Below are 25393 nucleotides of genomic sequence, written 5' to 3' on the forward strand. Positions count from 1 at the left end.
GGGATTACTCCCAGTTTTTAACATTGGCGTCTATGGGAAATCTTGGTCAGCATGACATGGCACTACTCCCAACCCATAAGTGACAGGGATACCAAATTTAGGGAGCAATGTGAGGGGACACAGGACTACAACATATCTTTGAAAAATTATATATATATATATTTGAAAAAAGGTATTGCTTCACTTTAAGTACATTTTCGTTTTACATACATGCTCTGGTCCCATTGTGTACTTAAAAGCGGGGTATGCCTGTATGTTACTTATATTATTATACTGATACACCACTGTGCAAAGGCTTATGGCAGATCTGAAAAAATGCTGTAAAAGAAGAATTATTTCAGAAAAAGAAGTGTTAGCCACTTAACCCCCCGGAGGATTTGGCTGCTGAAAGACCAGGGCCTATTTTGCGATTCGGCACTGCGTGACTTTAATGGACAATTGCGCGGTCGTGCGACGCTGTACCCAAATGAAATTGACGTCCTTTTTTCCCCACAAACAGAGCTTTCTTTTGGTGCTATTTGATCACCTGTGTGATTTTTACTTTTTGCGCTATAAACAAAAAAAGCGACAATTTTGAAAAAATATCAATATTTTTTACATTTCCTTATATGAAATTCCCAAAAGAAAAAAAAAAATTAAAAATCTAAATTTTTTAACATCTTAGGCCAATTTGTTTTCTGCTACATATGTTTGGTAAAAATAAGCAATACGCGTATTTTGATTGGTTATTGCGTTTATTAACTACGGGAAAGATTTATGTTATTTTTATTGTTTTTTTTTTTACTAGTAATGGCGGCGATCTGCGATTTTTTTTGCGGGACTGCGACATTGCGGCGGACAGATCAGACCCTTGACTGACATTTTTGACACTTTTGGGGGTACCAGTGACATTACTACAGTAATCAGTGCTATACATATGCACTGTTACTGTAAAAATGACACTGGCAGGGAAGGGGTTAACTTTATTGGTGATCAAGGGGTTAAATGTATCCCTAGGGGCGTGATTCTAACTGTGGGGGGGGCGTGGCTTGTGATGTAACCACAGAGACATACGATCCTACATAGCAGTTAGATCAGGGAGAATGACAGGCGGCTTTGTTTACATCAGTCGCCTGCCTTTCTCCCTCTCCAGCGGGAGATCGCGAGTGACCGGCGGACAACGGAGCCGCCGGTCACTCGCGCGGGGATGTAAGTGAACGAGCGGGGGCGGGAGCGCGCCTCCGGCGGCACGCGCTCGCCCCCTAGAGGCTCGTGGGCGAGCGACGTAGCCCTACGTCGTTTTGGCCAGTAGGGGCTGACTTCCGCAGTAAATAGTCGTGCGGCGGTCGGCAAGTGGTTAATAGTTTTTTTTGTTTTTTTTTTTTCATAAGCTAACACAATGGAAAGTAAATGAACAGAAAAATCCAAATAAAATAATTTCTAAATGTAAATATTTGGTGTGACCACCCTTTGCCTTCAAACCAGCATCAGTTCTTCTAGGTACACTTGCACACAGGTTTTTAAGGGAACTCGGCAGGTAGGTTGTCCCAAACATCTTGGAGAACTATCCACGGATCTTCTGTGAATTTGGGTTGCCTCAAATGCTTCTGTCTCTTCATGTAATCTCGGAGAGACTCCGTGATGTTGAGATCAGGGTTCTGTGGGGGCCAAACCATCACTTCCAAGACTTCTTATTCTTCTTTACACTGAAGATAGTTTCCTAATGAAATTGGCTGTATGTTTGGGGTCGTGGTCCTGCTGTGGAATAAATCTGGGGCCAATCACACACCTGCCTGATGGTATGGCATGATGGAGAAGTATCTGCCTGTATTTCTCAGCATTGAGGAAACCATTGATGCTGACCAAATCTCCAACTCCATTTGCAGAAATGCAGCCCCAAACTTGCAAGGAACCTCCACCATGTTTCACTGCTGCCTGCAGACACTCATTGTACCGCTCTTCAGCCCTTCAGCAACAAACTGTCTCCTGCTACAGCCAAATATTTCAGGTATTGACTCATCAGTCCCAGTTCCTATGTTTTCATGCATAGTTGAGTCACTTACTCTTGTTTCTACATGAAGAAGTCCACTTCTGGCCAGACATCTCCAGACAGTAGATGGGTGTACCTGGGTCCCACTGGTTTCCACCAGTTCTCTGCTGATGGCACTGCTGGACATCTTCCGATGTCGAAGGGAAGTAAGCAGGAGGTCCATCATCTGCTGCTGTATCTGTCTTGGGTATTGGAGCATTTTCATGAATACTCGTGAAAATATTCTGTATCGGCACAGATACTGATACTGGTATCGGTGTAACTCTAATCATTATCTATCTCAGGGGTCTCCAAACTACGGCCCTCCAGTTGTTCAGGAACTACAATTCCCATCATGCCTAGTCATGTCTGTGAATGTCAGAGTTTTACAATGCCTCATGGGATGTGTAGTTCTGTAACAGCTGCAGGGCCGTAGTTTGGGAATCCCTGATCTATCTATCTATCTTAGTTGGTGCCTGTAGGAATAAGTGATACAATATTTCTACTTTTTTTTCTTCTGGATGGTAAAGGGTATAACCCCTGTCCGGTTCTTTGCCATCTGTGTCCCATTGGGGAGATTCCTCTTCACTTCCTGTCCTAAAGCTGCCACAAACAAGAGGAAATCCCTCCAAAGTGGGGGAATCCCTCATGGTCACCAGAACTAATGTACCTATTGGAAGATTTCCACCTCTACTGCGATTCTGGTGACAACCTGAAAGTTGGGACTTTTTTTCAGTTACTATTTTAGTGATAAAGGTCAAAAAGACAATAAGAGAGGATGAATCTCCCTAACGGGGGCACAAACAGCAAATAAAAGCCTGACAGGTGTTCTAATCCCTCTCCACTCTATCCAAAACTAAAAAAGAAAAAAAAAGTCTTCAGTTTTACTTGAAGATCACTGAAAAGGACAAGGTGGGGGGGGGGGCACTCTTTTCTCCTAGAGGAAATGACATTTAAACTCCACATATGGAAAGGTTTCTTTACAGTTAAAGCGTTGAAAATGTGGAATAGAGTTTAACGCTGAAAAAAAGGGCCAGATGGGATTTTAAGTGACCAAATCTACCTGGCTGTTAACATGTATAAAATTTTTTTTTAAAAAACACAGTCGATTGTTGATTTAACCACTTGCCAACCGCCGCACGACTATATACTCAGCCCCTCCTGGGCAAAGTGACATACCGGTACGTCACTCGCCCACGAGCCTCTAGGGGGCGAGCGCGTGCCGCCGGAAGCGCGCTCCCGCCTTCGCTCGTTCCCTGACATCCCTGCGTCCGCCGGCCACTCGCAATCTCCCGCAGGAGAGGGAGAAAGACAGACGGCTGATGTAAACACAACTGTCTGTCATTCTCCCTTAGATCATGACCGAGACTATGCGATCCTGCTATGTAGGATCATATGTCTCTGTTAGGATCTAACAAGCCATGCCCCTTGACAGTTAGAATCACGCCCCTAGGGACACACTTCACCCCTTGATCACCAATAAAGTTAACCCCTTCCCTGCCAGTGTAATTTTTACAGTAACAGTGCATATGTATAACACTGATTACTGTAGTAATGTCACTGGTACCCCCAAAAGTATCAAAAATGTCAGTCAAGGGTCCGATCTGTCCGCCGCAATGTCGCAGATCGCTGGCATTTTTTGTTAAAAAATAAAAATGACATAAATCTTTCCCGTAGTTAGTAAACGCAATAACTTTTGCGCAAACCAATCAAAATACGCTTATTGCGATTTTTTTTACCAAAAATATGTAGCAGAAAACAAATTGGCTTAAAATGTTAAAAAATTTAGATTTTTACATTTTTTTTTTGAGAATTTCATATAAAAAAAAAGGGGAAAAATACTGTTATTTTTTCAAAATTGTCGCTCTTTTTTTGTTTGTAGCGCAAAAAGTAAAAATCGCACAGGTGATCAAATACCACCAAAAGAAAGCTCTGTTTGTGGGAAAAAAAGGACATTAATTTCATTTGGTTTGGGTACAGCGTCGCACGACCGCGCAATTGTCCGTTAAAGTCACGCAGTGCCGAATCGCAAAATAGGCCCTGGTCTTTGAGCAGCCAAATCCTCCGGGGCAAAAGTGGTTAAGGAGTATCTGGTGGATCGGGAAGGAATTGTTTTCCCTGTTGGAACAAAATGGAGATTTGCTGGATTTGTAGACAAGGACTTTGCAAGTTCTTTTAATAGTCTCATTTGCGAACGGTGGCGGCGCCCACAACAGCTCATAGGAATTGCATGGGGCGAGATCCAAACCTCAGAACGGAGAAGCGTTCTTGTGAAGTTATTTTCAGAGAAATCATCTCTATGACAATGTGTCAGATCTCAACAGCAGCACCAGAGGAAAAAAATAAATATGAAGAAAAAAAAAAAAAAAGATAATAATAGTCATAAATGCGACACTTCCATCTCTGTTCTGTGGGAAAGTTCTTCCAGCCTGCTGCTTGGGTAAATACCATGTATTACCGCCCCCTGCGCCATCCTGCGCTTGGTGTGTGTGCATGTTCGTCTGCGCAGCACGGCGAGACTAGCAAACCCCTCAATCCGCCTTTCTAGCAGATGTCAGCCCGGCGGAAGTCTATCGTTATCTGTCTGCCATGACACAATTGTTGTCTGAACAGGAGGTGAGCCTGTTTACTCTCCGGTGCCACGAGGACACACGCCGTTCCGGCCGGAGATGGCGGAACACAACAACCCCCCCCCCACCAGCCACCGGGGACAATGTGTCATGCAACAATCTTCTCTGAAAAAATAAGAAACCAAGCTCTACGCAGAATAAAAAAATGACAATTATGATACAGGCTGTCAGTAGCAATAAAGCCGTATTAAACCCAAATGAAAACATTTATTATATTGCAGCTTAGACATGATGGCTGCATTCTTTTTCTTTAAAGCGTAACTCCACTTTTGGACATTCCCCTCTGGGTGATCTCTGTACATTACAAGGATTTGAACAAACTTTGTTGCAGATTCCTACCTTTTGTTATTCTGAATTAATGATTGTTTGTTCCTCTGTGCTGAGTGGGTGAAACGGAGTGGTTTCATAATTATTTATCAGCTGTGGCAGCTGCAGGGCTCTGATGAGGAAATCTGCTGGGCCTGCATCCCTTTAGACGTGTTCCTATTGGGAGTATCTCACCAAAAATGACATTTTTGTTGCAGGGGATGCCAAAAATCTGACTTGTATCTTAGTGCAGACTTCTGGGAAAATTGGTGAGCCAATCACACAAGCAGGAAATGATGTTTCTGGGGGTGTGGTCAGTACACATTCTGTGTACAGAACAGCTCCAGGTAGCCATATTGCATTTCATTTTCAGAAAATTACAACAGCTGCAGATTGAAAAGGAAAGATAATTTTGAATAACATTCAATTACAATATGATTTGTGTCACAATTGTATACGCTATCACTATATTGTTTTGCTTTTTCTTTATTTGCTGATTTTTTTGCTATTTTGTTTTGTTTTTTCTTTATTTGCTGATTTTGTTGCCCACGAAAGTGGAGTTACTCTTTAACTTTCATCTGGTGATCCAGCTAGTAAGTCTTTATGTGGGAATACTCTGTGCTTACATAAGCTCATGTAAATACACGGGTGTAAATCCCTAAACACGGCTTTTGTACATCAAGGGATTTATTCCCATCCATGTGTTTGAGTTTACTTCTGCTGGCCAGCTTGGTCTGTATGTACATGAGTGGGAAAATAGAAATAAATGAATGTGTAAAAAAAGAAAATATTTTTTTAAATTACAGGTATTAACTGCTACAGGTAGATGACCACTGTCCTAAGGTTGCTGGGACAGTCCGCTATCTTGCCGGTGATGTGTCTGGGGCCATGTCCCAGGATCACAGCATCCCCTTTATTATAGTTATAGCATATAAAAAGGCATTAATTGCAAAGATCCACAAGAGGATCCCCAAGAGGATTGCCAAGATCTACAAGAGGGTGGTACCCATAGGCTGGGTCTGGGTGGTACCAACCCTTAAAGTGGAATTAATTTGGGCGCACCTACCTGCAAAGTGCATGTACAAAATGCAGACCCTGGGTGGGTTTAACTGCGTCTTGGACCCAGGACCTTATGGTTGATGAGTATGCAGGTATCAAAAACATTATGTTTAGCTATAATGGGCTTTTCATGGTACCCACAGGCTGGGTCTGGGTGGGACCAACCCTTAAAGTGGAATTGTTTTGGGCGCACCTACCTGCAAAGTGGGTGGGCAAAATACAGGCCATGGATGGGTTTAACTGCTTCCCTGGACCCGGGACCTTATTGTTGATGAGTATGCAGGTATGAAAAACATTATGTTTAGCTATAGTGAGCTGTTCATGGTGCCCATAGGCTGGGTCAGGGTGGGACCAACCCCTAGCCCAGGTTCACACTGAGGCCATTTTGAAATCATGCGAGTTAAGCTGAACTCACACAATTTCAGTCTGACTTCGGAGGGCGATTTCACAGACATCTGTGCGGGTTCCTGCAAAGATGTCGATGAAAATCGCCCCTTGAAGTCACCATAAGTAGTACAGAAACTACTTTTGGGAATCAGTGCAGTGCCAAAAAGTCGGCGCTGCACCGATTTGGGCAGTGCAGTTGCCAGCATCAGGCCATGGGTGGGTTTAACTAAGTCCCTGGTTTCAGGATCTTATTTTAATGAGTATGCAGGTATCAAAAACATTATGTTTAGCTATAGTGAGCTGTTCATGGAGCCCACAGGCTGGGTCTGGGTGGGACCGTCACCAATCCCTAGCCCAGGTTCACACTGAGGACTTTTTGAAATCATGCGAGTTCAGCTGATCCAGCATTTCAGTCTGAATTTCGGGGGGGGGGGGGGGGGGGGAGATTTCACAGACATCAGTGTGGGTTCCTGCAAAGATGTCTATGGAAATCGCCCCATGAAGTCCCCATAAGTAGTACAGAAACTACTTTTGGGAATCGCCGTCACACTGATTCGGGCAGTGCAATTGCCAGCATCAGGCCATGAGTGGGTTTAACTACGTCCTTGGATCCGAGGCCATATTGTTGATGAGTATGCAGGCATCAAAAGTAATTTTAGAAATTGTCAACACTGGAGGGGGGATGGGGGGGGGGCAGACTAGAAGATGCATTTGCAGGTGCTATAACTTATGAGGAACAATAAAAATTTAGATTAATTAATTTAGATTCAGAAAAATTACTCTCTGGTTTATACCAGTTCATGACTTACTTACTTGTTGAGCAACATGATAGAATGATCCACTTTGGGTGAAGATTGTGAGCAGCTGCGATACTGCATGTGCCAACGCCTTAACACGTGTTATGGTGCGCCTTAATGTGCAATGCATTAAGGAAGCCCATTTTTTTATGAAGGCGCCACCAACACTCCCCAACCAGGGGAAAAAACGCGCTTGACCCATCTTAGAAAGGGCAGTGTAAGCCAAAACAAAGTTTAAGTGAGTCAGAACCCATTCACCCCTGAGCGTAGTAGAAACGCGGGCAGAAATACACGTTTTTGTCCGTGTTTCTGCAAATGCCCGAAAAACACACTAAAACACTTGCAGTGCCTTTAGTTTTTAATGGCACCCAAAACAGGGGTAGCAGTCGTGACAAAACGTGAAAAAAACACGATGCATAACGCGCTTGGCTCATGTTCGAAATTTGGGGCATGAACTACTTTATCGCATTTCCGAAATGGAGGGAGGCCCATTCAAATGAATAGTGCCTCTCTAAAAACGCACTAAAAAAAAATTGCAAAAAAAAAAACGCCGCAAAAAAGTGCCACACTAGCGTCATTCAAGTGAGAATGGGGCCCTAACCTTGTCACAGGAAGTGTCTTACTGGCAGGATCCTCAGGCAAAATAAAGAAAAAAAATCCTGAAAATAAGAAAAGGAATGCAGCCACTACATCGGAGGACAACACAGCTGAACTATGTTCTTTGTTATCATTTATTCTCTTGTGATTTCCCACAGAACTCGGTATATAGCCTGGCTCCATGTTGACCTTTTCAGCGCAATCTTTACAGAAATAACTCTTTGCCCCATTCTATCGTCACTGCTTCTTCCTCTCCAGATGCTGCAGAGTCTTCTAATTCACATTACAGATGATTCAGTAGATAATTCCATTAATTATTGTTGTGTTCCGGAGGTCTGGATCAGAGGACTGGATTTCTCCAGCATTGACAATCTTTTGCCACTGTTACCTTTGCCCTTCCATGCTGATCATCGCCTCAAGGGATTTATATAGATAATTGGAAACACACACATAACCACCCTCCCACACACCTCCAGGGCAATTATCCTTGTGGTTTGGTCATAGTATCCTCCTTCCTCTACCTGGTCATGTGTAGGCGTTCATCATGTCACTGGCTGCATTCTGGTTCCAAGTTAGTGTGTCACTAAGCCTGTATTTCTCAACCAGGGTTCTGTGGAATCCTAGGGTTCTACCAGAGGTTGCTAGAGGTTCCATTTCTGTCCACTCAGAGAATTAACCATTGAGAATAGTGATCTTTCTAGTAGAGGTGGCATTCTTCTCATTGAACACCAATGTAAGGAGCATTCTTCCAAATGGGCACCAATAGAAGAAACCTTCTTCCCAAAAGTATTCTTCTCACTGGCCACCAATGTAAGGAGCCTTCTTCCCATTGACTACCAATGTAAGGAGCATTCTTCCACTGACTACCAATGTAAGGAGCGTTATTACCCCTGACCACCAATGTAAGGAACATTCTTCCCACTGACCACCAATGTAAGGAGCATTCTTCCAAACTGGCTACCAATCAAAGGGGCATTCATCCCACTGACTACCAATGCAAGGAGCATTATTTCCATTGACTACCAATGTAAGGAGCATTCTTCCACTGACTACCAATGTAAGGAGCATTATTACCCCTGACCACCAATGTAAGGAACATTCTTCTCACTGACCACCAATGGAAGGGGCATTCGTCTCACTGACCACCAATGGAAGGGGCATTCGTCTCACTGACCACCAATGTAAGGGACATTCTTCCTAATGACCACCAGTAGAAGAAACATTCTTCCCACTGACCATCAATGTAAGAAGCATTCTACCCACTGAACACCAATGTAGGGAGCATTCTTCCCACCAGCCACCAATGGAAGGGGCATTCTTCCCACTGACCACCAATGTAAGGGACATTCTTTCCACTGACCACCAATGTAAGGGACATTCTTCCCACTGACCACCAATGTAAAGGGCATTCTTCTCACTGACCACCAATGTAAAGGGCATTCTTCCCACGGACTACCAATCCAAGGGGCATTCATCCCACTGAATACCAATCATTCTTCCTACTGACCACCAGTAGAAGAAACATTTTTCTCACTGACCACCAATAGAAAAAGCATTCTTCCCACTCACCACCAATATAAGGAGCATTCTTCCATTAACCACGAATGTGAGGGGCATTTTTCCCACTGACCACCAATGTAAGGAGCATTCTTCCCACTGACCACCATTGTAAGGGACATTCTTCCCACTGACCACCAATGTAAGGAGCATTCTTCCCACTGACCACCATTGTAAGGGACATTCTTCCCACTGACCACCAATGTAAGGAGCATTCTTCCCACTGGCCACCAATGTAAGGAGCATTCTTCCCACTGACCACCATTGTAAGGGACATTCTTCCCAATTTTTGTTTATTAAAAGTCTTGCAATCAATAATCATAAAATCAATATACATAAATAAATATATACATATTTACATGAAAAGGGAAAAAAATACATAGCAAGTTCTGCTCTCAAATAAAGAATGGCTTTACAGCAAAAACAAAACTCACATCATGAAACACATCATTACCGGGAAAAATAATCTTAATAAGACTCACACCACCACACCAGACATCAAACCTGCGAGGTCAAGAAACAAAAACCACTCCCATTATGCATGCAGCCCTTCTTCAAAAATGAAGATATTAACTAACAAAAGCTAAGGGCGTGAAAGAAATAGCATAGGAAAAAAGCTTTTCACCCAGAGATGGACAGTTCACCAAAAGCAGGTCTGATATTCCTCCACGCCCTTATCCAGACCGCTCGAGGCTCCCTGCCCTTCTCAAGACCCCGAATCTTCCCAACCTCACCCAGAATATCGTACACCACCACCTCGACAGGGAGGACTTTCTTCCGCAAGGTAATCTGGCACCGTGCATTCCACGTGAAGTAACGGACAACTATACTAACTAGAAAAAGTGTATCCAAATCAAAATCCCAGCGAGTCGGGAATGCCCCGTACACCCACTCCGCATAACTCATGCGATAGAGAAAGGGGATGCCTAGAGCCCTCCCCACCCTTTTATACACCTCTATGTTAAAGGGACACTGGAGCAAAAAGTGGTCCATAGACTCCACTTTACCAACACACTCCGCTCTAGGACAATCCCGATCATCCACAGGGCGATGCTTCAGGTTCCCTCTCACATAGAGCCTTCCATGGAAAGCGAGCCAGGCTTGATCCCTAAACTTCAAAGGGATTCTTCCTAAGTTAATTAAACGCAACCCCTCCCTCATTACGGGGCCTGGGCAATCCCTTAAGGTCAGCGACACACTGAAAGCAGAGCCCAAAATCCTCTTCTCCAGAAGCTTTCTGGGGAGGGACTTGATATCCCCCACTGTCACCTGCCACTGCCTAAGTATTTTCAGACACGGGGCAACATAAGCCGGAAGCTTGCCATGTCGGACTCTCAGACTTTTCACTGGCCCGCCATCTTCCCAGCATCGCAGAAAAGGCCTAAACCAAGATTGAAAAATACCCACCCATCCCGGCGGGGTCTCTGCTAACATATTACCAAGATTATACTTTAAAAAAAGCAGAGAAAAGAAAACTATAGGGTTGACCATTCCTAGACCACCCTCCCGCCTGGACAGGTAAGTTACATTGCGTTTGATCAGGTTCAGCCTATTTCCCCATAACAGTTGGAAAAAGCAGCTGTACACCCTTGCATAGAGAGATTCCGGCAAGATACAGACAAAGCTGACATATAAAAAGATTGGGATCAGGTAAGTTTTAATCAAGTCAACCCTTTCCCTCAAGGAAAGTTTCCATTTCTTCCAGCTTGCCACCTTGGCATTGGCATTCAACAACCTGCTTTCCCAATTTCGATGACCATAGTCACCAGGACCAAATTTGATGCCCAACACTTTAATTTCCTGCTGGGGCTCTGGGAAGGCATCCGGAAGTTCGAAGCTTTCACCCTCCTCACCCATCCAGAAAACTTCACTCTTTTCATGATTGATTTTAGAGCCAGAAGCCTCAGTGTACTGCTCTATCACAGAGACCACCTCCTGCGCCTCCTCCATCCCAGAGATAATAACAGACACATCATCGGCATAGGCCACGACCTTCAAAGGCGGCACACCAGCAATGCCCAAAGGCACCCCACACAACGATCCACTCTCTAACCTTCTTATGAAGGGATCGATTGCGAATACATATAGCAGGGGGCTCAAAGGACACCCCTGGCGCACCCCAGAGCCAACCTCAAAAGGCCGTCCAACCCAACCATTAACAAGCGGGAAGCTCTCAGCCCCTTTATATAATGTTTTCAGCCAATCAATAAACCTCCCCTGCAGGCCGTATCTACCAAGTAGCAAATACAGGTACTCATGATTGACTCGATCAAAAGCCTTCGCCTGATCCAATGCCAGCAAGTACTTTCTCCATCCAGCAGCCCTGCATCGCTCCAAAGCCTCCCGGACAGCTAAAATTGCTGAAAAGGTACTTCTGCCCTGGACCGAGCAGTGCTGATGATTGGACAACAAATCGCCTGCTACTGACGACAAGCGCCAAAAAAGAATCTTCGCCAAGATCTTTCTATCAACATTGAGAAGACTGATGGGGCGCCAGTTCTCAATTATTGAGGGGTCTTTACCTTTTGACAGAAGAATCACAGCGGATTGCCTCATGGAGGGAGGGAGAGAACCCTCTTCTAAACAGCTGTTATAAACCTCCGCTAAAAAGGGAGTCAGAATGGACTTAAAACACTTGTAAAATTCAGCTGTCAACCCATCTGGCCCAGGCGACTTTTTGGTAGCCAGCTTCTCTATAGCACGAACTACCTCATCCGCTGAAATTGGTTCTGTCAAATCCATCAAAGGCAATGTATCGTTTCCCAATCCTGGAGTAGAATCCAGAAAGCTTTCCATCCTGTCCCGACTAAGGTCCTTTCTTCCCAGAAGGTCTGCGTAATATGACCTGAAGATCTCCAGGATCCCTGATCTGGACTTCACCAGGGAACCCGTACTATCCCTCAGACCTATGACCGTCTTAACTGCTATGCCTTGCTTACAGTTCTGGTAAGGATCAGGCGAGTGATATTTCCCATAATCTCTCTCCAGAACCAAGGAGGCATGCCGGTCGTATTGACACTTCCTTAGAAGAAGCTTTACCTCCGAGATCTCCCCTGGATCTCCTCCATACGAGACAAGACGATCAAGCTTCCTCCGCAAATGCTGGTAGGCAATATACATACCAAGCTGCTTCTTCTTACTTATGGCCTTGAAAAGTCCAATCGCCCTTTGTTTCACAAGCTCCCACCACTCTGACTTACTGCTGCAAAAGTCCAGAATAGAAACCTGTGCCTGAAAAAAATCCTCAAAGGATTGTCTTACCTCTACATCTTCCAGGAGAGCCGAATTCAGTTTCCAGGTACCCCTTCCCCTGGGTGGAGTGTCCGAGGCATTCAGAGTCACAGACAGCATACAGTGGTCAGAGAACTCCACCGCCCTCAACTCAGGAGCCGAGAAAGCAGAGTTCTCCTTTAAAAAAAACCTATCTATCCTACTCTGACTATTCCCTCTCTGAAACGTGAATCCCGTGCTGCCAGGGCAGTGCTTAATGTGCACATCTACCAGGCCTGCTTGTCTAACCATATCTCTAAGAAAAACGCTATCATAACCCAGCCTGTCTATGGAGACCCTCCTGTCTTCAGGCCTAATTATGGTGTTAAAGTCACCTCCAAAGACAACCTGCTGGGATGTAAAAAGGAAGGGCTTGATCTTTGTGAAGAGGCATTTCCTGTCCCATTTTGACTGCGGTCCATAGATATTGATCAGGCGCAGGTCCTGCCCCCTAACAGAGACGTCTAAGACCATGCATCTCCCCATTTCTACCTCAATTATCCGCCGGCACGTTACCATATCGGTTTTAAAAAGAACCGCAACTCCGCTGCAAGGCTCAGCCGCAAGAGACCAAAAGGAGGGACCGCATCTCCACTCCCTTTTTGCTAGATGGACATCGGCCAAAGTATTGAGCCAGGTCTCTTGCAAAAATAAAATCTCAGCATCAAACTCACTGAGCAAAAATAAGGCAATATCACGAGCTCTTGCAGATTTCACGCTGGCGACATTAATGGTCGCCACCTTTATCAGAGCGGGCACTGCCATCAGGATGATTGGGGTAGTCGTTTCTTAACCTCCACCACACTCTCATCACCCGAAACAGCTCTCTTTACACTATGTGACTCCCCCTCATCCATAGATGATAAAGTAGATAAATCGGATACTAACTCCTCCCCTGATAAAACCGAAAATGTGTTGCCAAGAGGAACCCCTCCTGGCTCTAACTGTAAGGAAGAAGTGACCGCTTTACTGGTCTTCCTCTTCTTCTTTTTCTTCCTCTTTGTCCTCTCCCACCCCTCATCATCCGAATCCTCCACAACAGAGGGTGAGACGTGGGACATGGACACCCCTCCCTCAACCCCATCGACCCCACCACCATCCAGCACCCCTGCACCCTCTTGGCCGCGTTTGCGGTGTCGAGAGACAGGGACTGGAGGTGGAGTAGGCCGAGGGGGAAGATCCACTATACCCGCCCCCCCAGCAGCTTCCGCTAGTCTGGAGGATCTACGCACAGTAGATGTAGGAACAACAGGAGGGACAGACTCAGGGACCACATCACTAGGGGAAACAGAATCTGACACAACAGACACAGACTCAGGGACCACATCACTAGGGGAAACAGAATCTGACACAACAGACACAGGAGGGGCAACAACAATTTCCTCTCTAACTTCAGCTGCTTCATCTTCTTTATCAAGCCTCTGCAGCTCAGTCTCCAATCCTGGCAAGTTATGCAGTGCCTCTGGGCACTGGCTATATGGATGACCCAGCTGCTGGCACAAATTGCACCGAATCTGGGTGCATTCTCTGGCCAAATGGCCTAAATCCTGGCACAGTGAGCACTTCTTGTGGGTGCAGGACGATGCAAAGTGGCCTTTATCACCACATTTATTGCACACCTTAGGCTGACCTTGGTAGAAAATGGTCAGCCTATCCCTACCCAGAAAGGCTGAGCAGGGAAGGTGCTGAACTACATCGCCCAGCACCCCCAATTTTAGTGACACTGTCCAGGCCCCTGTCCATATCCCATGCTCATCAAGGACCTTCCGCAGTGGAGTGAGGACCTCGCCATATCGGCGTAGCCATACTAATAAATCAGCCTCTGGTATGGATTCGTTACGCACCAAAATGGTCACTGATTTTATCAGAGGCTGCCTTGAAATCACTTTTGGCACCAAACCACTCCACTGCTGAAGGCCCTTGCACCTCCTAAATCTCTCCCAGAAGAGATCCAAACTTTCAGGTTTTACAAACGACAAATCAAATTCATAACTCCCCACCGGGCAAATTAAAGCAAAAATATCACAAGCTTTAAACCCCATTTCCAAAATCAACTCAGCCACCCTCCCCCTTACTGGCGGAGTTCCATCCCCCACCCATCTCAACTGTACCACATTCCTCCTCCTATACCCACCAAACCTCCCTGAATTTTGACTAATAACAGAATTCCCACCACCCACCCTGGTGTGACTCCCCAAAGCTGAAGCATAGCTTCCAACATTCCTCCCAGCAGAAAATCCATCAGTTTTTTTTAAATTATCTGACACACACTTAGCAGATAACGATTGCACAGATTCGGGATTGATCTGTGCAATCGAATCTTTCCTCTGCTGAGCAGGAGGAGAAATGTCATTTTTATTTTTCCCAGCATTACTAACCCCTTCACCACCACCCACCACATTCATTGCTTTAACATTAATGTCATTTTTTATACTTGCTGGGATATTTATTATTGCTGTTGTCTTCACAGCAGAATCCATAGCTGCTGCACTGGTAAAAACTCCAGCTGTCATCTCCTCTTCCACTAGGACAGGGTTTTCAGCTGTGGAAATAGCATTCTGTTTTAACACAGCAGCAGGTAAAGCATTGCAGGATATTTCCATTGCTACTTCCATTCCACTTCCAGAACTATGTTGATCCCCTCCCCCATCAGCAATCAGCACTGGAAGACTGGGAGGCTCAGGTGAACATGAAGCAGGCTCTTTGGAGCTGGCAGCCATTTTGCTTGCCGTGGGACTACTGGTCTCAGCCAGACCAGCAAAATCCATGCCTGGGGTGTTTAATGCAGGTCCATCCACATTCGTCTGATGGTCCGGGGCTTGCATGTCTGCACTCGGTTTCTCCACAGCGGTAACTCCAATAGGTAGCTGTATGCAGAGCTCTTTCTCACCTGGGACACCATCCACTACAGCAGATGGGGCAGACATGTTGGATGGCAGCATGGTGTACTGGGATTTCTCCACCATTACTGGCTTTGCTGGCCTGTATCTCCTCTGCCCATCCTCAGGGATTTCTGATGGATCATCAGAAAATACAAACCTGTCTGCTTTCAGGGGTGATTCCATCTGCTGGATGAATGTCAGGGATCCATGTCCACTCTCAACCCCCTGGCTGGTTGCCGCTGGTGATTCCCAGTTCTGGCATGGGGGGAGAGGTGCAGAGGCAGATGGAGCCGGGTCATCCATTAACTGAGGCTGCTGATCCACAGAACTTGCTGATGCTTGGCTGGTAAATCGCCTCTCATTGTCAAATTTTTCTTTAAATGCTCCACTTCTGTCTTTCAGCCTTTCCAATAATAAAGATTGTTCCTTTACCCTTTCTTCCAATTCCTGTAACTCAGGCTTCATGGCTGTGCGATTTTTACTCCAGGCCTGGAAATACTTGGTTTTGAAGGATTTGTGTTCAGCCTTCAAAACTTTAAGTTTTTCTTCCGCTCTCCCAATCGCCCTAAAACGATTGATAATCTTCTGGCTGAAGACATCCGCATTCTCACCAGGGCCTGGACCCACAGACAGGTCCTCCACCTCCTCCTCACTAGGCCCCGTGTCATCAGGGGGATCCCTCCCAGGGCCTCCCCCAGGATCAGGCATTGTTCCTGGGCCAAGCTAGCAAGCAAGGCCCAGGCTTGAAAAGGGCTGGTTCTCACAGAGAGCTCTTTGGGTGTGTCCTCCTCCTTCTTCCCACTGACCACCAATGTAAAGGGCATTCTTCTCACTGACCACCAATGTAAAGGGCATTCTTCTCACTGACCACCAATGTAAAGGGCATTCTTCCCACAGACTACCAATCTAAGGGGCATTCACCCCACTGAATACCAATCATTCTTCCTACTGACCACCAGTAGAAGAAACATTTTTCTCACTGACCACCAATAGAAAAAGCATTCTTCCCACTGACCACCAATATAAGGAGCATTCTTCCATTAACCACGAATGTGAGGGGCATTTTTCCCACTGATCACCAATGTAAGAAGCATTCTTCCCATTGACCACCAATGTAAGGGACATTCTTCCCACTGACCACCAATGTAAGGAGCATTCTTCCCACTGACCACCATTGTAAGGAGCATTCTTCCCACTGGCCACCAATTGAGGTAGTATTTTTTCCACTGACCATCAGACCAATCATGTAAGGGGCATTCTTTCCAGGCTAATGCACTGTCAGCTGTAAATATAGTCATTTTTGGGATGGTTCCCATGGACCTTCAAGGGTTCCTCTCAGCTAATTTTTTTTTAGAAAGGCTGCACTAAGCAGTAAAAGAAGGAAGACTGCTACAGCCCTGGAGCCTATCATGGGAAATGTAAGTAAGCCTCCCCAGTAAGAAGGGTTTAGCCAGGGCGTTGCTCATTTGGCCGTGACCTCAGTGCAGTTTGGAATTGCGGGCAGTCTCAAGCTGATTCTGTCCGCGATTCCAAATCACTAGTTGTAAATAGGGTATGAAAGCTTTGTCTTTATGTATTGTTGTTTTTCGCCGTTTCATTGGCCCACACAATTTGGAGGCTTGCCATGTTTGGTATCTACTTACTAAGCACAACCTCTACTTCTATATTTAACCTAAATATAGAATATTATATTGTGCTTGTGTGCACAACATTCATTTTAGTGTATTTTTTTACTAAAATATAGATTTGAAAAGCAGTAGTAGTAGTAGTAGTAGTAGTAGTAGTAGTATCACATGACAATAAAATGGCATCTGCTGCCATTTTATTCTACAAGGTCTCTGCTTTCAGGTCTCTGTTTTCAGGTTCAGGTTATGTACACGCATAAAAAAAAAAAAAAAAAAATGGCTCTTCACCAAAAGGGTTGAGATGTTGTCACAGAGACAGCCTCCTTTCATATGGACTGCGTTTTTACCACCCGCACTACCCCGACCACTCACCTACAAGCACACGTGGTGCTTCTTTTGTGGGTGCACATTCCCATAGCCAGGATGCTTTGCATAATAGTCTGGCAATTTTATTGTGACATCATGAGTTTGACAGGTGACATCATCTATCAAACTCTCTCATGTAAGCAAATAGGACTGCACTACAACTGCGAGTCAATTGTGTGATGTAAAGCATTTGCAGAGTATGAGAAATTTACTAAAACTGGCGCACTCAGAATCTGGTGCAGCTGGGCATGGTAGCCAATCAGCTTCCAGGTTTTATTGTCAAAGCCTAATTGTACAAGCTGAAGCTATAATCTGATTGGTTACTATGCCCAGCTGCACCAGATTCTGTGTGCACCAATTTTAGTAAATCTCCCCCATTGTTTTACATTGTTTCCTTTTCCTCTTCACATTCACATCAGCTGAAGGTGGTAAATACTTTCATGTATGGATTTTGGGTCAAACATTCGATTTTGAGGCTCTTCCAGCTCACAGAGTTCAGATCTCCTCTATTACTCTCCATATGAATATGTTCCATCTCTAAAATCCGCAGACGCTGCAGTCTGCAATCTGTTCTCCTTTCTGCTGCTTCCCTAGGAAATGCCGCCAAGCTTTTTTTTTTTTGAGTGATTTCTGCTGGAGAAGCAGAGGGGACAGGCGACGAGAGACGCAAAACATGACATTTCAATTACCCTAATCTGCAGAGAATGTATGGCAGCGATCAGCCGGCGGGTGTCACTGATCCCCACTGCTGATGAAGGTGTGCCTCGCCTGGCTCCTGCAAGGGGCGATCTGTCAGCCATATGTGACGATTGTTTTCTATTCACGTGGCGGGACCAACAATATGGATCCCATTACCGTCATCTGCTAATCATATGGTGACATGGGGACACTGACAATGAGTCAAATTAATGGAAAGAATGCCCAGCAATCTCAGCTACTGCTGACTACTCCAGAGACAGGGTGGGAATGGGGGATAGTTAGAATTTTCATGTGTTTTGGCCAAAATTGCAAGATTGTTAAGGAAATTAAACATTACTAACTGCACCAAAATACACATCCTATACATAAAAAACAAAAAAAGAAAAACAATGTAAAGTTGTACTGAACCCAGGATCCTGCATTCACTATATCTGGTCTCCCCAGGATCCTGCATTCACTTTATCTGGTCTCCCCAGGAGCCTGCATTCACTATATCTGGTCTCCCCAGGACCCTGCATTCACTATATCTGGTCTCCCCAGGATCCCGAATTCACTATATCTGGTCTCCCCAGGAGCCTGCATTCACTATATCTGCTCTCCCCAGGATCCTGCATTCACTATATCTGATCTCCCCAGGAGCCTGCATTCACTATATCTGGTCTCCCCAGGATCCTGCATTCACTATATCTGGTCTCCCCAGGATCCTGTATTCACTATATCTGGTCTCCCCAGGATCCCGAATTCACTATATCTGGTCTCCCCAGGAGCCTGCATTCACTATATCTGCTCTCCCCAGGATCCTGCATTCACTATATCTGATCTCCCCAGGAGCCTGCATTCACTATATCTGGTCTCCCCAGGAGCCTGCATTCACTATATCTGGTCTCCCCAGGATCCTGCATTCACTATATCTGGTCTCCCCAGGATCCTGCATTCACTATATCTGGTCTCCCCGGGAGCCTGCATTACCTATATCGGGTCTCCCACAGTACACAGAACATGGAAATGCAATTGTTTTAGTAAATATAAACTGCTAAATACCTTTTCTCATCAGCAGTATATAGCAGTCTTGTGACTTCTATCAATGTCCGGCCGAGCACAGCCAAGCTTGTAGGAGGAGTTTTCATTCTCCTCTGACTGTCCTATGAGGCTGCAGGACCTCTGACCCTCTGTCTGGACAGTTCTGATTGGCCCTGTGCTGATCACATGCACTCTCCCAGAAAAAAGAAAACTCTCTAGAAATACACACCAAACTGAGCATGTGCAGAGTGCCCCCAAGACTCTGTTCTATCAGGAGAATGATTGGGGACAGTGGAGGAAGTGGAGTATCAGAGAAGACAGGATCAAACAGCCTTTTTACACAATGCGGAGGATTAACCCCCTCATTCACCCACAGTGAGTATAACAAGCATGCTTTACTGTTTACTGCATATTCAGACTGATTTTACTGTGGTGGGTTTAGGAACACTTTAAAGCAGATTTCACCTTGGAAGCTCAATGAGCAAAATACTGAATCAATTAAAATCACTCTGCACATCCCTAATCCAGATTAATGGCCTCTTCATTGTGAGAGGGTCTGTAACACTTGATATAACATCTGAGATTTGGCCCTGAAAATGGTTTGCCAAGACTAACCATTAGCGCCCTAAAGTGGTTGTAAACCTCAGGCATTATATGTGAACAAAGCATATCCCTCTATAGTGTGTGCTTGTCCCAATCCAGAGCATTAAGTGTCATTTCTGTCTGCTGCTTCCTTCCTCTGCTATCAGCATATATCACTTCTGACATAATTTCCTGACACCAAGAGAAACATGGTGACAAGGGAGACCTTCAGCTGATTGACAGCCTCAGCTCTGTCCCTCTGTGCTGTGTGAAGGGAGGTGTGTCCCTTTCCTGCAATCAGCTCTCAGAGCTCTCCTCACTGATGCAACTTAAACCCCACGCCCCCCATGAATGCATTAAGATAAAAAAAAACCTTCTGCCTTTACAGTCCCTTTAATATAAATAACTTTTATGGATCACATGACTAGCTGAACAGAACTGGAAACTTTTTGGAAACTCCTATACAATCGTGTAGCCGTAGGAAGAAACAAAAAAGAGCCGTCCACCTGACCCCCCCTATAGAGGAGCAGAGGAAGTGGGGAGGTACCTGCAGATGTAGTTGGTCTTGCAGGACTCTTGCAGGTTCAGGCAGTTCTGCTTCTCCCTCTCCTCGTAGGAGCAGGCCGGGACGATGGTCTGTCTCCTCCGCTCTGAGCAGGCCGTGTCCTTGCAGGAACAGAACAGCATGCCATAGCTGTGTTTGGCCGGCACCTTATCGAAGAACTGTCGCAGGGCCTTGTGGCACTTCCTGCGGTTGCAGACCTCGTTGGATATGCTGTTGGTGCAGGGCGTTATATAAGCCGAGCGGTACTTTTTACAGGTGTCGTCCAGGTTGCAGGCCTTCGCCGCGTCCAGGCAGTCGTTTCCTTTGGAGATGTACGGATCTGCGAAAAGAGAAGGAGAGAATTATTCAATGGAGATCCTGAAAGCGTGGCCAAAGAGAACCTGTATGAGGAAGCAATGACTGGAGATGGGAAAAGGGGGGAAGACTCTCACCCTATCACTGTGTCAACAAATGTAAAAATATATAAAAGGGGCTAACAAGCGTCTAACACCAATATAGCTAAACCCTGGGCTATAGCGGAAAAATCCAATGAGAAAAGGGTGCTGCGCTGGTTAGAACTGTGCAAATCTCAAACACATAACATACTACCGGTGTATAAGAGCCGGTTCACACTGCTGCGACCATAAGTCGCCCCATGTCGGAGCGGCTTTTTACCGCGACTTCAGCGCAACTTGCGGCTTATATGACAGATGACTTTGTGTTTGGCCGATCAGAATATGATGTGTTGTGACCTAATTCCCCTTTTCTGTTTTTTTTTACTCATTTCCTCATTGCCCACCAGTGCCACGTATGTGTCCACCAGTGCCACTGCCCACCAGTGCCACATATAAGTGTCCACCAGTGCCACTGCCCACCAGTGCCATGTATGTGTCCACCAGTGCCACTGCCCACCAGTGCCACGAATCAGTGTCCACCAGTGCCACATATCAGTGCCACGAATCAGTGTCCACCAGTGCCACGTATCAGTGCCACAAATCAGTGTCCACCAGTGCCACATATCAGTGTCCACCAGTGCCACGTATCAGTGCCACGTATCAGTGCCACGAATCAGTGTCCACCAGTGCCACGTATCAGTGCCACGTATCAGTGTCCATCAGTGCCACGTATCAGTGTCCAACAGTGCCACGTATCAGTGCCACGTATCAGTGTCCACCAGTGCCACATATCAGTGCCACGAATCAGTGTCCACCAGTGCCACGTAACAGTGCCATGTATCAGTGCCACGAATCAGTGTCCACCAGTGCCACATATCAGTGCCACGAATCAGTGTCCACCAGTGCCACGTATCAGTGCCACGTATCAGTGCCACGTATCAGTGCCACGTATCAGTGTCTATCAGTGCCACGTATCAGTGTCCATCAGTGCCATGTATCAGTGCCACGAATCAGTGTCCACCAGTGCCACATATCAGTGCCACGTATCAGTGCCATGAATCAGTGTCCACCAGTGCCACTCACACAGACCAAGCAGAGATAATGGGATAATGGAATATATATACCATTATATATATATATATATGTTTATACCAAATAGGCATGGCTGCAATGTGGGGAATGCCTGGCTAATCTCTTTCTTCTTCCTGGAAAGTCTGATAACAAGTCGTGTCAATTAAGATAAGGAGGCGACTCCCATTGAAGTATATGGGACAAGTCGGATCACAGGTCGCCTCAAAGTAGTACAGGACCCTTTTCTGAAGTTGAGCGACTTCAGTAGTGCCAATTAAGACAGCACTGATTGATTAACATTGCTTTTGTTATGTCAAGCGACCTGGGGCGACCTGGGGCAGCACAAGTCGCCTCACAAGTCGTGCTAGTGTGAATGGGCTCTTAATGTGAAGGTGCCAGTAAGTGCAATATACAAAGTGTGTCTATAAGTCCTCATGCACACAGAACATTATAAAAGCGCCAGTAGGTTTGTAGTGAGTTTTTCAGCGTTTTTTAGCTTTTTTGCATTAGCGTTTTTCAGCATTTTTGCGCGTTTAGGGTTTTTTGACGTTGAATTAGCATGAATAAGTGACAATAAGTGCAATAATGTGCAAACACAGTCATACACATAATAAGAATGGTGAGTAAATAAATAAACATGCCGAAAAGGGAGTCAATTATATATCATCATATCATTTTCCATTCACCATGTGATAGATGTGTGATAAATGTAGCGCATTACCATTTAAAAAATGTATCAATAGCAACTGAGTACTCACATATAAAAAAACAATGTGCCATCCAAGAATCAGCAAGGGCTGGGTTCGTCTAGACGTCACTTCCGGTATGCCTCTGCCCTACGCGTTACGTCACCGACACGTGACTTCATTAATACATTTTTTAAACGGTAATGCGCTATGGAGTTCCAATTTTTATTCACATATGCTGTAGAGTGTAGAGTACACTAAAGAATAAAGGAGGAGGACCACGGAAGTGACACATACCCTAGAGATTTGCTGAGAGTGAAACATTTTTATGCTGTTACCTTACAGCAGTAAGGTGAGCGGCCTGTGAGCACTGAGGTGACACCGTAGTGGAAGAATTACTTCATAGTCATTACACATCTATTACATGGTGAAGTGAGAAGTTGTGACATGATGTTATAAAATTGACTGTGGTCACAGTATTAATTTTAACTGTAAGGCCCCTTTCCAATGAGTACCATTTATACCTGTGCGACTTCAAGTGGCAGCGACTTCAAAGTATTTCCTGCACTAATTTGGTCCAGACTTTGATGCGACTTGAGGTCCATAGACCTCAAGATTACACAGGCATTGCTTCAAGTTGTGCCAAAGTCTCGTCAAAGTCGCACAACTTTTTAGTAATATATACAATCCCCTCTCTTTAAAAAAAAAAAACGTGCAACTTTCAGGTCATACAAGTGTGAAAGGAGCCTTAGGCCACTTTCACACTTGTGTGACTTATCCTGCGATTTAGGGCTGCAAAGTTGCAGGACATGTTGTACTTTATGATTTCCAATGAGTGCCGTTCATATCTATGCAACATCAAGTCGCAATAACTTCAAAGTAGTCCCTGCACTACTTTGGGCTCATTTTAATGTGTTTTGAAGTCCATAGACATAGGCATTGCTTTAAGTGCCGGTTCACACTGTTCCGACTTGTCAGGCGACTTGGTCGCCTGACAAGTAGCGGACCGTGCTGTGCAATTGGAACCGTTCTAATAGGAGCGACTCAAGTTGCTCTGACTTAGAAAAAGGTTCCTGCACTACTTCAGGGCGACATCGGAGCGACTTGCATTGACTTCCATTATGTGAAGTCGTTGCAAGCCGCGCCGAAGTTGCGGTGAACAGGCGACGGCATAACTCGCCCGAAGTCGTGTCGCCCTAGTGTGAACCGACACATAAGTCCAGTCAAAATCGTATAAAATTTGTGTCAAAATTGTGTCAAAATCGCAGTTAAAAAATCGCTGTGAAAACGTGTGACTTTTAGGTCACATAAGTGTGAAAGAGGCCTTAGTGCCGGTTCACATTGGTGCAATGTGGGAACCCTGCAAACCCATTGCGGGTTCCCGCATTGCACCCGACTCGCAGGCAGTTCACACCGCCATATGCGAACTGGTGGGGGTGTCAATACAAAGCTAACAACACCCCCAGATCAGTTTGCATATCGCAGTGATGAACTGTCAATTCGGACAGGAATCGGATCGCATAGGTGTGAACCCATGCGATCCGTTTCTGGTGCGGACCAAAAAAAGGGTCCTGTGCGACTTTGGTCCGAATGCGATGCAAATTCAACCATACAATCTGCATGGCTGAATTTGCATTGCACAGACATTGCATGTGATTTGCACAGCAGTGTGATGCGAATCATATGCGATCTGACATCGCATATGTGTGAACCGGCACTCAGTCTCTCCATTTTTTAATAAACTTGCCACTATTACTACACTGGGAGGATTCTCATCCATATTTCATGTGCTGGCTGTTTGAACACCATCAACCACTGAGCAATATGCACTCCATGGAGATCTGCGATTCAACTAAAGCGTTATATTAAATCTTTAAGTGAACGGCCATTGCACATGCAGTGCCTTAAAAAAGTATTCATACCCCTTCAAATTTTCCACATTTTGTCATGTTAGAACCAAAAATGTAAATATATTTTATTGGGATTTTATGTGTTAGAGCAACACAAAGTGGCACATAATTGTGAAGTGGAAGGAAAATGATAAATGGTTTTCAATATTTTTTAGAAATAAATATGTGAAAAGTCTGGTGTGCATTTGTATTCACCCCCCTGAGTCAATACTTTGTAGAACCACCTTTCCTTGCAATTACAGCTGCAAGTCTTTTTGGGGATGTCTCTACCAGCTTTACACATCTAGAGAGTGACATTTTTGCCCATTCTTTGCAAAATAGCTCAAGCTCTGTCGGATTGGATGGAGAGCATCTGTGACCAGCAAGTCTTGCTACAGATTTTCAATTGGATTTAGGTCTGCACTATGACTGGGCCATTCTAACACATGAATATGCTTTGATCTAAACCAGGAATTACCAAACTACGGCCCTCCAGTTGTTCAGGAACTACAATTTCCATCATGCCTAGTCATGTCTGTGAATATCAGAGTTTTACAATGCCTCATGGGATGCGTAGTTCTGCAACAGCTGCAGAGCCGTAGTATGAGGATCCCTGGTCTAAACCATTCCATTGTAGCTCTGGCTGTATGTTTAGGGTTGTTTTCCTGCTGGAAGGTGAGCCTCTGCCCCAGTCTCAAGTCTTTTGCAGACTCTAACAGGTTTTCTTCTAAGTTTGCCCTGTATTTGGCTCCATCCATCTTCCAGTCAACTCTGACCAGCTTCCCTGTCCCTGCTGAAGAAAAGCATCCCCACAACATGATGCTGCCACCACCATGTTTCACAGTGGGGATGGTGTGTTCAGGGTGATGTGCAGTGTTAGTTTTCTGCCACACAGAGTTTTGCTTTTAGGCCAAAAAGTTCAATTTTCACTTCCTGAGGCATGAATCCTCCCAGTGACACCAACAATGGGGGACAATTCCTCCCACTGACCCCACATGTGGGCCACTGTTTTTTCCAGCTGAC

General features: G+C 45.3%; 1 protein-coding gene across 2 annotated transcripts in view; it reads right to left on the minus strand.

Annotated features, from left to right (window-relative positions):
• Positions 1-25393, minus strand: part of GFRA1 (GDNF family receptor alpha 1) — a 285945-nt gene that overhangs the window by 69217 nt on the left and 191335 nt on the right. For both annotated transcript variants that reach the window (XM_082267955.1, XM_082267954.1), the window contains exon 4: positions 20333-20669. In XM_082267955.1, the coding sequence (XP_082124081.1) occupies positions 20333-20669 (337 nt within the window). The remainder of the gene's footprint in view (positions 1-20332; positions 20670-25393) is intronic.

This window comes from Pelophylax lessonae (genome assembly GCF_965119305.1).
Source record: "Pelophylax lessonae genome assembly, chromosome: 9".
NCBI classification, from domain to species: domain Eukaryota; kingdom Metazoa; phylum Chordata; class Amphibia; order Anura; family Ranidae; genus Pelophylax; species Pelophylax lessonae.